This window comes from Temnothorax americanus, unplaced genomic scaffold (assembly GCF_048541705.1).
Source record: "Temnothorax americanus isolate GAGA-0224 unplaced genomic scaffold, ASM4854170v1 Scaffold13, whole genome shotgun sequence".
Taxonomy (NCBI): domain Eukaryota; kingdom Metazoa; phylum Arthropoda; class Insecta; order Hymenoptera; family Formicidae; genus Temnothorax; species Temnothorax americanus.
In genome coordinates this window covers 4,171,813-4,186,244 of record NW_027509264.1, presented here as the reverse complement: position 1 = coordinate 4,186,244, position 14,432 = coordinate 4,171,813, and the positions used below count along the sequence as shown (strand labels likewise).

The 14,432-nt window shown below is 40.7% G+C and overlaps 1 protein-coding gene and 1 long non-coding RNA gene across 7 annotated transcripts in view; one reads left to right on the top strand and one right to left on the bottom strand.

Annotated features, from left to right (window-relative positions):
* The window catches only part of LOC143893878 (neurotrimin), a 298,243-nt gene that overhangs the window by 12,436 nt on the left and 271,375 nt on the right, over positions 1-14,432 (bottom strand). For all 5 annotated transcript variants that reach the window (XM_077399698.1, XM_077399697.1, XM_077399700.1 and 2 more), the window contains 2 exons: positions 11,336-11,463; positions 30-198 (listed from right to left, as the gene is read on the bottom strand). In XM_077399698.1, coding sequence (XP_077255824.1) covers positions 30-198; positions 11,336-11,463 — 297 coding nt within the window. The remainder of the gene's footprint in view (positions 1-29; positions 199-11,335; positions 11,464-14,432) is intronic.
* The window catches only part of LOC143893883 (uncharacterized), a 220,244-nt gene continuing 209,596 nt past the window's right edge, over positions 3,785-14,432 (top strand). For both annotated transcript variants that reach the window (XR_013255945.1, XR_013255944.1), the window contains exon 1: positions 3,785-4,487. This is a non-coding gene — a long non-coding RNA (uncharacterized LOC143893883). The remainder of the gene's footprint in view (positions 4,488-14,432) is intronic.

The window sequence follows — 14,432 nt, the reverse complement described above, 5'->3', positions numbered from 1 at the left end:
TCGGTGTCCTCGCATCATCGATTACTCACCGTTGAGTACGTGTACGGTGATCGATTTTGGTTGAGCATTACTGGGGTTACAAGTGTACCGTCCCGAGTCGGACGGTTTCGCTTCTTGCACCAGGAGGAAACTCGTCGTGCTGTCACCCTTTTCCGTGACCACGGAGACGCCACCTCTGCTCGAATCGTAGCTGATTATCTGAAACAGAGATCGGGCGATCGTCCTGAGACAAGGTGACGTTTCTCGGGTTGGACGAGAAGTCGCGGTGAGGGTGGAAGCGAATGAGAAAACCAGCTAGCCAACGCCGGATACAGTTTTTATTGGGCAGTCCCGATGGGTATTGGCTGTGAAGACGACAGGCGCAGAGATAAGCCCGTCGAAGGCGGAAGGACTCCCTTTCGGTTCGCGGAGAGTACGGACGAGGGTGGAAAAAAATACGAGGTTTCCCTCCTTTAACGAGAATTCTTAGCGCGTTCTACAAGATCGACGATCGGGAAGAGGTTGTAAAGTACGGTACCTCGGGACGTCCGGTGATACGAGGAAGGTTCGCCCCGACGCCGACGTTCGGTGCAAATTACTTCGTCGGCGACTTATGCCCCGAGGGTATTTTTCAAGATAAATATTATTCCGCGGGTACGGACAATTTTCCATGGCAAACCTTTATTTATTGTTTAGCTTTCTATAATTTTCAATTATCCCCTCGAGTTATCGGCAGATGCGTCAATTTTCTTGAAATGTAAGCATGTATTTTAATTTTCCTATATACATAGGAAATATATTGAGGAAAAAGTAATGAAAAAATAATCTCCTATTAGAATAAAATATTTCACAATTATTATTTAAGCCCGCGTATTTATACTGGAAAATTGGATGCAATGTCCAAATGCTAGTAGTATACTCGTCTCAAGATCTCGACGAACGTCGTGTTTGTCCTACGTCTGTTCCACTTGACAACGCTCACGAGTGTCACTTTAACGCGAGATTGGCAGAATCTAACATTCGGTATACGCGAATGAAAAGAATAAAGAGTGGAGAACGTTGCGAGAGTCGAAAAGGATTTTTAAATAAATAATCCAGAACCTTACGACAATGTGCCTCCGTCGGAGAGGCACGTAAGCCTTCTTAAGAGATTGAGAATCGTAGAGCATCCTTGACAACATGTTGTTGGATATTTGCTTTTTGGCTGTGTTTCGGTGTTAAAAAATTCGGACATCGTGTTCTCTTGCGATTATCTTGGTAAAAAGAAGTGCCGAATGAATAATCAATAATTATTCATTCAATTTCTCTCGTGCGCTGTGTGTACTTTCATAGAGACCGTAGTTTTCCTTTTTTCCCACTTAAAAGTCCCACTAAAATTTCAGGAATTTTGTTGGAGAGATACAATATTTTCTTTATACTGCAATAAAAAAAAGAATCTAAAATTGTTGTCATAAATAATATAATTAAAATAGGTAATTATAGTATTAGTATATGCATTACTTAATGTATTGCAGTATAAAAGAGTTCTTCTATTAAAGAGTCTCGTTGCTTTATACATTTACAATTATTTACTTCGATGCACAGTTAGGTTCTAATATTATATTGCACGTTCAGATTTCTTTTATTCGCAAAAGGGCAAAATCTAAATGATTGCACGCAAAGCGTAATTGCTTCGTTCTAAGAACGAAAAGCTTTTTTAAAGTGTCTTTCATTAATAAGTGTGCAAATATAAGCTGTACTGGAGAAAATTTAATCTTTCCGGATTGCTGAAATTGCTGCGCGGCATCGCGAATCCCGGGGATAAGAATATTGGTCGCGAAGCTGTTTATCCCCATCGCCCCACGGTCTCAAAGCGCGCGATTAATCGGACGAAAGTTAGCGGTCGCGCGCCGCCACGCCGCGAGTTTGATAAGCGCCGAGCTGCTTCCTTCCGTTCCGTTATCTAAACCGCGCGTTGCGGTCTAACGCAGAATAATATACGAAACTTTCGTTCGAAAGTCCATAGTTAATCCGGCTATATACGAGCTATATACGAGGCGCAATAATGCCGGCGCACTCAAACACGTGCATCTGCCGCTCTTCCGCCGCTTCTGAGAGCTGAACTTTCCTTATCCTATATGAAATAAAACGCTGGCGCTGGGCTCGACGTTGGGTTTTTACAATCCGCCGGCAACTCGCAAATTAATGTTTCGAAGGGCGTTCGTCCCTTCAGCTGCTCGTATACAAGCACAAAATTAAACAACGCCGACAAAGTTGCATTTCTGAAACTTACGTAACACAAACGTAAACTTACGTTTTAGAAATTTGTTAAACTTTTACGATCAAGCCGATGTAGAAAGTTTGTGCGTTCTTGTAACGTAAGCAATGAATCGAGCGTGATCGCTCTTGAATATTCTGTGATACCTATGCAAATATATATATGTATTAAATGTTTGATGCGCCTGCGTTACCATTTTCTACGTTACTCACGTTCGCGATACGCGCGAATTATTATTGTAAATGACGTTCTTGTAATTACTCGGGCGAGCGATGTTTCGAATTGAATTGATTTTTATTTAATTCTACTCTATCATCAGGATGGATAAATAATATCCAATTTTCAGTTCATTAATCGTATAAAGTGCTGACTACTCACCGATTAACTCTCGTGACTGTAAATCGATCTGGAATAAATGAACGTTACATTTAAATTGAATTTTTACATTTTTTGTTCTGTCAGTTACAAAACGTTTATTATAATATTCTTCTTTTTTTTCTCTTTTTACCTCTAACAAAAGATAATATTATATTTTATATAATTTTAAATTATTATATTAATACGATTTAATGTTAACGATTTTTAACTAAAAATAAATAAAATTATACAAAACGAGATTAAATTTATTTAAAGAATTCTGAAATGTGTGTAAAAGATCCATAATTTATATATACATATATAAATTTCGCGAAAAATTAAAGATTGCTAGTTGGCACAGAGAGACTCATTCAATCCACAACTTTATTGCGCGCGCGTGACTTTATTTAATATTATCAGCAGTAAGAGAGCGCAGCTCAATGAGTAAGATAATTTCATTGCGCGTTAAAACGCGAAACGTAATTTTCCCGAATTTTATAAAGACGCAAGCGAGAGTTTGCACGACGGTATAAAGAGGCAAATGGAAATAAGGGGAGTGTCAACCTCATTACGTGCTTTTACTGAAAATCGACATTCCACGGAATTACCGGTCGGCTCCAACGAGAAACATCTTGAGTTCAATGGTCCGTTAGTATGATTTTCCTCCCTTCCACTTTACGGTTTAGTATATTTTTATCTTATCAGTCTTCGCTCGCGCGCGCCGAGCATTCTGATAACAGCACCCTCTGCTCTGCATCACGCCGTATTTTTACCCTTCCACCTTGACGTTTGTTCGTATGTTCTTCCTCCTTTTCTTCCATCGTTTATCAAATTGTGTCATTTTAACTTGGCGCTTTAATATAGTCTATTTTTGTTACCGTTAGTTATAGTTCTTATCGCCGATTGTATTAGCACGTGGTAGAAAATTGCAAAAGAACAAAATCAATTGCTTTGTTGAATAACGCAAATTATTGTCGCGTGATTGCTGAAAACGTATCGAAATTATTAACAAAGCGGTTGAATATGCACTAGTCATATTACACTCGTAGCCGCATATCGCGCAACGTATGAGTTTTTAATGAATTTGCACGAAATATTAATTTGCTAATACATTAATAAATCGATTGACATCATAGGCAGATTATATATGAATTTAAATATATATTTCTGCATATAAAATACGAATGGAGATTAAGCAAAATTACGGCGATGTCGTTCGCAGATATCGCATACGGGGTACGAAATGAAACGATGTCAGTTCGCATATTATTGTACCTGCCGTTATTCCATTGGTTTAAAAAGATACGATCATTTTTCGAATTTTTCATTTATTAAGAGAAACGTATGCGAGATAATTCTGCTTTCTGCTCTTACAGAAAAGTTGCAAGTCGGTTGGCTATCGCATGGCTTTTAATCAATCAATTTGCAACGTTTCTGTAAGAACAGAATTTGCGCATATATATACGTTTCTCTCGCGAATAAATTCAAGAATCGAGCGGGGTGAAGGCGGCGCCCGCGCCGCCCGCGCCGCCCGCGGCGTGAACGGTTGACGAAGGCATCTCCCCCCGCTCCCTCCCCTCTCCGTCCGATATTTAACGGCTATGTTCATTCCGATCGCGTATAGCGGCGGCGGCGGCGCGGCTCCGACGGTGAATTGCAGCCGCTAAGTGCTTTTCGCGTCTTTTTATCCGTTGGATGTGAATCTCGCGTGCGAACGAGCGTCGGGAGTGTCGAATTGAGTGACGGGCGATCGTCTCGAGTGCCCTGATATGGTGCGAGTGGTCGCGATTAACGCGTCTCGCGACGTTCGAAGACGGCCGCGACGCAACCTACTCCTTTTCGGGCATTGCATATGGCGGATTTCAGAGGTGTTGTCGTTCGACGCAAGACGCAAGTGAGTTTGTACGATCGCATCTTTTTATTTTTGTTGAAAATGAACCTCGCGTATATAAATAAACGGTTCGGAGTGCTGTGCTTTTGATATATAGACGGCGGTTATTATATGTTTGATTATTTCACGCGGCTTTTCTGAAAGGGACGTTCTCGCCCTGCTTCCCGCGGTCTTTTCAAACCTTTCGTATATATATAGGTACCGCAGTCGCGCCTGCTCCGCATTTCTCGTTTGCTCCGGAGTATCGGACACAGAGTATCCAACCTATTCTGCCTCCCTGATCATTTCGAATTGCCGACACAATCAGATAAGAATTAAATAAATTAATATTATAATAATTAAATTTTGGGACTTTAATTATGATTCGCTGAACATTTATTTTTCATCGATACTTCTTTTTGCGATATTCGTCGTTTTTGTTATTAATTTTTTTATTACGTTCCTTACGACTTACGTCACACCATTTGCCATTTCGTTTGTTTTGATAACGTCAATCTTCAATCCGGAGCTCTCTCTCAGGCGAATTTTCTTCACACCGCTCAGCCGCGCGCCGCGCCTCATCTTGCCGAGAAATAAAGTTGCCAGTTGTTACGTTGAAATCGGCTGTTATTTCAGGATTTCGTTGTTCCTCGAGGTGGCGGGCATCCAGATGCACGTCGAACGCGGCAAATGTGAAATGTTTTCGAAAAGCGATGCGACCGACATACCATATTCTAGACTGGAGTATAGTATCGTAATGCCGTTGCTGTGTATCCTCGGGATCCTGACGTGTTTACCGTGGGATATATTCAATACCGCGCCCGAAATAACGCGAGTTTCACTACCGACCGACCGAACGTCCCGTTTAATCAAATGCAACATAGATCGTTTCCATCCGGTTAAGCGTATCATTCGATATTCGTTGGGCAACAGCAAGAATCCCCACGGTAGATACTTTTTCGCACCTCGAAGGTACGCTGTATACGCTTCTGCGCGCGCCCGCATCTCGGAAAATTACACGAGTCTGTATTTAGCTTGCAACACATTTGGTGCTTATCCCTTTCCCTAATTTCACTTTGGGTTTCCTTATGCTGGAAAATTGCGTCGTCTTATTCCACGAAGTACTCCGAGGACAAAATCTTATCTATTTAAGTACTCGTCGTGTACAGAAAGGAATAGAAATTTCAGAGAAATCTCATTAATTGTCTCATTGTAATCTCTGTTATTATGCTTCGCAATATTACCTGAATGTAATAATAATGTTAATATTATAGCAGTCTAGTAATGATAAATAGCACATGTAGTAAAATACGTGTCTTTATATGAGTCGAATAAAGATTTATGGGAAAGCAGGACTACACATTGTCAAAAATATGGTCACATTCCCCTACACACACACACACACACACACGCACGCACGCACGCATCAAAACGTATTATTATTCTTTCATTTATTCAAATTTTATGCCCGATTTTTTCTCTCTTCACGTTCGCGTTGAAATAATAAGTTCGTTATCTCCTGACTGGGTGGAGTACTCTCTCGATTTCTCACAGAAAATGTTTGAACCTGCGTAATCGGGGTTCCTGTATAATTAATGTCTGTCTACCAATGTTATTCTCCGCGAGGAAAATTGTGAGAAAATTTCAAATTTTTTACTGATTCTTGTTTTCTGTGTCATACATAATACCGAGAAGACGATCTTCATCTAAATAATCTTTAATTCGTGGCTAGTATGATGTCAATCCAGTCTTAATAATGAACGCAATTTGACTCGATTGACACATCAACTAATACTTTGCCAGGATGATCCATTTTCTTCATATCCATATTATAAATATCGCTTTTCTTTTAAATTGTGAATTATCTTGCCTCTCTCATTCTCTCAAAGTCACTACGTAAGAGGAGTCCGTTTTGTGGAAAAAAAACTGGGAAAAATTTCGTTCGAGACGCGCATCACGCATGAACATAATATAAATAGCTTCTCAACGACTTATTGGTAGCTCTTTGCCGACATCTGAATTGTAACAGACATGCAAACGACCGTAAATAAAAATGGTCGGCGCTTGTCCGCGCAAAGGGATATTCTCACTTTCGTACGTGAGTAAACGAAGTAAAGATTATACACTCGATTTGGATGTGTTTGCACGAAGATAAAGCGCCCACATGTTGTGCGTCGCGCGACGAATGGCTACGGATGGACAGAAAATGATCCGGTTTTACGAGTGTACATAAATCCATTGTTGTTTGTCTTACGCGTCTTAAGGTCGATTTACGGTTAGTCAGGTTATACGACACAGACCGTCACGTTTCGGCAACGACACGTACCGGCACGACAAAACTTTAAAACATGCTTTTTAAATGAGACTGTCCACACTAACCGGCGGCACCGATACGGACCGACCGACATTCTCGCAAAGAATATTTTGACGGTCTGTATCGGTCCGTGTCGGTGTTGGTCTATAAATTACACAGTGTGAATTAGTAAACGGTAGGAACGAACGCAGCAGAAGATGGACCAAAAGAAATTAATTGAAAACGTTAAATCCTTCATATGTAATAAAATAAGCCATTCGAAATAGGTTGAATTTTAACAAGCCATAAAATTTGCATTGCAGTATTCTAAAATACTGGTAAAACTTGTTGTCATATTTTTAAGTAAGTCTTTGGACAATGTCTAATACTTCCCTTCAAGTTTTCTTTTTTTAAATATTTGATATATCCATTTTCGATTTCTTTCCTTCGTTTTTTTGACTTTGGTTTCGTCTTTGTCTAAAAGTAAGGCTATATAAGAACCAATTCATCATCGTTGTGGATGATCCATCCATCGTGACTGTTAAACGTCAGCTGGCGGACGGTTGCCGAAGCAACCTGAATATACGCATATTTTGTCACGCCGGTGCCGATACTGCCGATACGTAGTGTCGTTGCCGGAACGTGACAGTCTATGTCGTATAGCGCGAATCGACCTTTACTTTACGGTTCTGATGTTTGGTATCGGGTTTGGTATTACGGTATCGGGTAATCTCTTACGTCCAGACATGCGGGTTACGCCTTTTTCGCGAGTCGACTCGGACTGACACGTTTAGCGACAACGAAAGCTAATCGCCGAAAGGCATGCCACCCTTTATTTGGACCCGTCCATCGAGATCGCGTAGAGAATAACCTGCGGCTATATTGGTTTAAGATTATAATTGCGATTCGTTCTCACGGGCATGGGCATTTTAATGCACTCGCGCTTCCAACGCGAGTTCCCATTTATCCAACGAACGGCAATCACTGATCTGCGAAACATGCTTTTAGTCCTGTCCTCGCAATACCGCGGAAATCGATTTGGCAACGGCATCGGTTCCTCACTCTCTTTTCTTTTGGCAGTCTTCCATGATTGACATACAAATAAGATGGGATGATATATATTATCCCGTTTAACTATTACATAATAGAATTTTTTTGAGATAAATCAATTGACTCTCGACTAATTTGAATGGAAACATATTAGAGAGAGCCAACAGAAATAAAATTAGATATTAAATATAAAATATCGTGCGCGATATACCGGCTAGTATATATACATATTCATTGATTACTACATATACAATAATTAAGCGTTATTATAGTACTAATTAGGAAATCACATTTAATATATCACAAATATATTAAATTTTCAACGAAATGATCAATTTCTCTTTATTCCTTTTGAGAATTTGCGAAATAAAATATTTTCTTCGTCGATTTTTAGCATGATATCAAGATATTATTTGCGCGTTTTAAGACACTTGGAGCATCTTTAAGATATAGAGATATTTCCATATTGTGTATCGTTCGTCGCGCATCTATAAGAGACGGCACGTCGTCGGTCGCTTCGGGGTGTGGTCGCCACAACAGACGCGGGCATGAAATTCAATCAAAATCAAAGGGATAAGGTGTATCGGAGCGTGAAAGCAAACGCGCCCGGGTGACTCCGGTGGATTCCTTGCGGCCGGAAAATGTTTCGCGTCGCGGTGGATCGATCGAGGCGACTTTATTATCGGAGGAGAATTTCAGTCAGTTCCCCCGAGACGATTCCTGGGGGCTGTTCCTCCCGTTCCTTATCGGTCGTAACGACCGTAGGTTTATCACGTCCGAAAGCCATCACAGCATCCTCCATCGGCGCACGAATCATTATGAGCGTACAAAATCGCGATTACGGCTATGAGTAGCGCGGTAGTTATTATCTCGCTCGGTCTTTTAATCGATCTCATGCGAACGCGTGCAATCTCGTATGAGGTCTCTTTGCCAAAAGTATAGGAAGCGCTGACGAGAAATATTTAAAGAGGATGATCCAGAGACGCACCTCGGTCCGTTGAACTAAGTAAGCTTTCGCGGAAATCCACATGCGTAATCCTCCGAGTGCAAAGTAAAAAGTAATCAAGAATATAAAACGAAAGTATACTCGTAAAGCTATTTCGAATATACCGATAACAATATTGACATAATATGTATAATGCTGCTACCGAATTTATTTTATTAGAAGTGAACCACATTCGATATCCAATAAGGCAATAGGTGTCTATACGATGCCGTATCTATACCAAACGCTGTTTCTGCGAGAATACATCGGTAGGAAATATTCTGGGAAGCAAGATTATCGTATTAATTATCTATGCACGAAGTCAACGTTACCTCGCCCTCGCCTTACGTGGTGCTGTTAAATCCTCGCTAATCGCACGGGGTATTATCCTCGCACGGGGTATTATCAATATCTTCCATGGCGGGCATGGCTCGCGCCAGGAGAGAGAGGACGAAAGGACTGACGGAATGATATCCCGTGGAATTAGGGAGTCCCTCTCGGCTCATTTACGGTCCAGAACCCTTCGAGGTTGCACGCGTTAGTCACGCACGACGGAGTTCTCTTTAAGGTTCGCGAGCAAACGTTGTTTCTACGTACCCAGGCGAGTCCCAAAGCTCTCGGTCAGGGCTTAATGCGCCTAATGGAACCTCCTGAGTGCCGTTACCAATTTTGCCGCGACTCTCACGATTTAGCGGCGAGCCAGCCAACCAGGACATTATCAAAATTTATTGGCCGGTCAGCCGTTCGCAAACAGTCGCTGCCACCACCGTCGGAATGTTTTATGATCTCCCTTTGTGCGCGCGCACATACTTAATTATAATTCGTCTGCCAAAAAAACTTCGTTATCATATACTGAAAGCTAGTTCAAAAGATGTGTCGTGGAAATCCCAAATCCCATTCGAATATATCATATATCGATAAAGGATGCTATAAGAGATTTCATTACAATTATGAATATTAAAATAGGAAAACAATGCAATATTTTTTCAATCTGATAGTTAATTCGTACTTTGTTTTCATATCATTAATCTTTATCTTTTTTTAAATCATTTTTTAAGGTTTTTGTAAAAGAAGGAAGTTTTTAGAAGAATATTTGCATATCTTATGTAAATATTCTTCTTCTAATGTGTCATATTTTAAAAGCTTAAGCTCGAGTTTTTAGAATATATTTTTGGTTGGCTTAACCATAAACGTGTGCGACCTGTGCGATATATTAATTATAATAAATACCCGCGCGCAAACATGTAACACTCTGCGTGTACTTTTATCGTGAAAGGGCAAATATTGTCCTTTACCTCTCTCTTTGACGGTCAAGATTGTGACGAAAATATTTCAGTCGGAATTACATCGAGAGAAAAGTGTCTCGCCTCGAAAGATGCAAATATCGCTCGATAAATTCTTAGCTACGGAAACATTTCAAGTTGCTCAACATTCTTGTACGACAGCAGGTGGTTAAGTGCGCCTATCGTCCCTTATCAGTGCTCTAATCGGAACTGTTCGACTTCCTGAAGTTCCAGGCGAAGTACCTAATTAGAGACGACCTTCGCCGACGGCGACGCCTATACGGCCATTTATCACGCATCTCTTCGCTGCTATTACCCCGTGGCGAAATTTGCGAAAAGCAGATTCCATCTCAAATAGCCATTCGGAATTTCTGCTATTCGTATTGTCATCGGTTCTCCAAATTATACGGATCGAAAAGAGCGAAATAATCAATTTTTAACAGAAAAACTTTGTTCTAGAAGAGAGTTTCTTCATCATTTCATCTATATTTTATTAAAAAATAATCTTCCAAAATATGATACAAACTTTATATTTTTTTGTCACAGTTTTTATAATTAACTCTAAAATGTCTCCTGTACTTTTTTTTTTTTAGACATTATTATATTACATTTTTTCTAGACATTATTAATAAAATAACCATCTTTCTGTTAAGAAATTTTCTCATAATTAAAAAGTTTGTAGAGTTACGAAAGATTATGTCAATTAAAGGAGATGAAAATTTCTCTTACTTAAGACATAAATCATTAGGATGTTACGTATACTTATTTCGGACAGTTGTTTGTAGAAAGTTAACGACAGAAAAATTTCTCGAACGTAATAATAACGACAGCAGCAGCGACAATAATAATCTCGAACAACTGTATAATACGCAATAAACATGACGAAGAAAGACGGAAGTTTCAGCCGGTGCGCGGCGCTGAAAATTTCATCTCGCGAAAACTTGGTCTCGCGGCGACGAAGCAGAAACTTATTCGACGCGTTGCCTTCCGCGATATTAGAATATATCTCGAGAAGTAGGATCATCATTAATTATCCGTGCGCAAAGTCAACGTTGGCCAGAGTCGCGCGCGTCAGTAATAAATCTATAATTAGATCTCGCTAATCGTGCGATATTGCAGCGTCGTCTGCGCATTATTCGTTGCGTTTAAACTTGGCGGGCTTAACATCGGTGTGTTACCCAAATGTCGGTTCCCGTAGTAGGATGATTGTTGAAGAAATAGAAATAATAACGGATCGGATAGGAAGGAGGATCGAACTCACCGCATCGTTGTGATTCCAGAAAATGTAGGCAGGTGGTTCTGGACTGTGCAGGACGACGCACGTGAGATTGATGGTGCTACCTCGATTGATGAACAACTCCGGCGCACCCAGAATCTCGGTTATTGGCTCTGAAAAGTAAAAATGTGACTTTTTTTATATACGTACGAACAATTTTTGTACATGGTTTACTCTAGACTATCGCGAGTATATCTATATGCCTGCTCGGAGAAGGGAGAGGAATGGGAACTTGTAGGTATACAGACTGTACACATGTAAGGGTGACTTATTATCAGGACTGTTTTGCTGGCGGAAGAGAACAGTTAGGTGCCATAATAAGTTACGGTCGTGTAATTAAATATTACATTACACGGGAGTAAAGGGAAGAAATATTTCGTGTTTTTCTCCCTACGTCGCGTCGCCGTACATTTCTCCCTTAGCAAACGAGGGCGCGTAACTCTTACCCGGATTAAATTCACGAATCCGAGTACGAAATTACGTCTGCGCTTAGAATCCTTATTTCATGCAAATGTCAGACAGTTATCGCGGAACACTTCCCAGCGATGCGTTATGATTTCTCGGTGCCTCGACCGAGCCGTCTTCTTCGCGAGTGTATCGTGATTCGTGAGATGAAGACGCGCTCACTCTCGACTTTCTTCCGCATTAAACTTTAGAATCCGAATACGCGGGGGATCCGTATCGCGCGTTTCATGACTTTACGTGCGCTTTATGTAAATAACGAATATTTGTCACGTCGCGCTTCGGGGCGACAGTTTACCATGCCGACGCAGAAGGCAACTTCTTAACTTCTCGCGCGCCGGATTAAATCTAAAGATTTAAAGATGAGATTCCGTTGCGACCCAGAATTTTACGTTTCTTTCATGTAAATGTCTCCTGGATCGACGCATCTTATTTTTGTGATTCTTCAGCCACGCGTTAGTTTATAAAAAGCACAATGACGCTGGCAGGATAAGGAGTCTGGCTCTGCCTTTTAACGCAAAACGTCGTAATACGGAATCTTATTATTCATATCACTACAGAGGATCTAGGTACGTGTTTGCAAAACAAAAAGGCAACATTCATTACCGTCAGCGCACTATAAAAACAACAAAGCTAATCCTCCCTGTATCTTTTTATCTCGAATATTCCGCGGGAGAAAACTTATCCCACCTGCCATAAATGTCGCGTTTGGATAACAAAGTTTATTTTCTGATAGCCTGGTTGATAGCCATTTTGTTGAAATAAACATCTTCGCCATTGCGATTTAAAAATTACAAATATTATTGAATAATTTACATAATTGTTTAACAATTTACATTAGAACGAAAAAGATATATATATATATAGAGTTTTTAATGATTCGAAAATATATATATATATCACATACAAGAATATCTTTTAATATTTTTAGTTAGACATTAGAGTAATATATGTATAATCGCAATATATATATTTTTGCATATCCGACACGTAGTCTGTCACGCGCTATCGGAAAGGATCGCAATAAACTTGTCGCCCATTTTCTGTCCAAGTTCACATTCGAAAATCGAAGCGACAAGATTGCGCCGTCGTGGCTTTAGGACGAGCGACTATCCCTCGACTAGGAAATTGACACGCACAACGAGGTCGTTATGGAAAGTTGAATTAAGGGCTCGCATCTGTCGGGAGAATTATGCAGAATTACACGCGGTGATCCCGGCGGGCAGGCATTATCCCCGGAAGTCTCCTCTATCGGCCGCTCCCGCCACCCTTTTATACCGCCCTTCGATAATAGTCCGTCACGGAGGGTGAATCAGACCGACGTTGCGCGCGCGCATGTTGGAAATTTATTTATAATGCCGAAAAATGCTGAGGACGTCGACACGCCTGGGTATTTATAGTCCATGCTCGGACGAACGGACGCACAGACGGACGAGCGAACGGTCCGTTTTGTGTTCTTTTGTGGTGCTGAAGAGTGATGCGGTTGACCTGGCCTCTGTGCCTGCCTTCGAAAGAGCACTTTGAGGCGCTTCATGTATAGAGAGTATCCGGTATCTGTTACTGCGGCGACGAACCTGTTCCCGTTATCCGTGCGTGTATGCGCACACGAGTGTGTGCGTGTGCGCGTGTATTACAGGGGTGAAATAGGAGGAGAGAGGTCAACCGGTAGATCGATGTGAATATTTTCTAGACGGCCTCTTCTTCGAGGATTGACCGAAATAACCGAGCAGCGTGCTTTACGGCTTTTGTGCAACGGATGATACCCCGGGTACGACGCGGGTTAACCCCTTCCGAGTGGTTAACGGTACCGAGACATTCCCTCTGTCTCCATCTCTACGTTCGCGCGCGCGCGCTTTCTCTTTCCTTCACATTGCGGAGCTCTTCCTTCCGGATTTCTCGTTGAATCCGGATTTCGACTTTAAAACCTTCCGACGTTTATTTTTAAGTCTACAGCACTTCGTTATATCTCGCATCCTTGTCACCTACCTTTCTCCATGATTCTCTTGTTCTTTTTATTTTTCCACCTCTAAGCTCGTCCGTTCCATATATGCCTTCCATTTATTTTAAAATTCTCAAGTGTTAAAACGTGCAATAATATAATATTCTAATATTTTTATAAAAATTATTCAATCACAAATATATCTATTTTAATTTTTTAATTAATTTTTGTTATACCAATTGTATTAATTTTTCTACAATTAATATTATGTATATATAATATTACTACATTTTTATTTTATTATAATTTTCAGCATACTAAAAGAACGTTGAACTGTACTTTGCAAGCTCCACTTCATGTTCATGTTCCGTGGTATAATAAATTCAGTCATCTGTGTATGTATATTTTCCCACGCTTTCAATTCTAGTGAAAGCGGCGCCTATGAACTGATCGATAGCACGAGTGTACGCTTTAATGTCGGTTAACCGCGAATAAAAGCCGATCTCATCAGACGACGAACCTTCAAGGCTCCGTCAGGTCCTTCAACGAAAAGTTCTCAACACTCTCGATTCGTTTGCGTACTCGTTACGACCTCGACTCCGTTTCAAATAAACGCAAAGGAATCAGTAACATCGGAGAGTGTAAGCACCGCCATTTCTCTAACCAATCCTGATCATCATT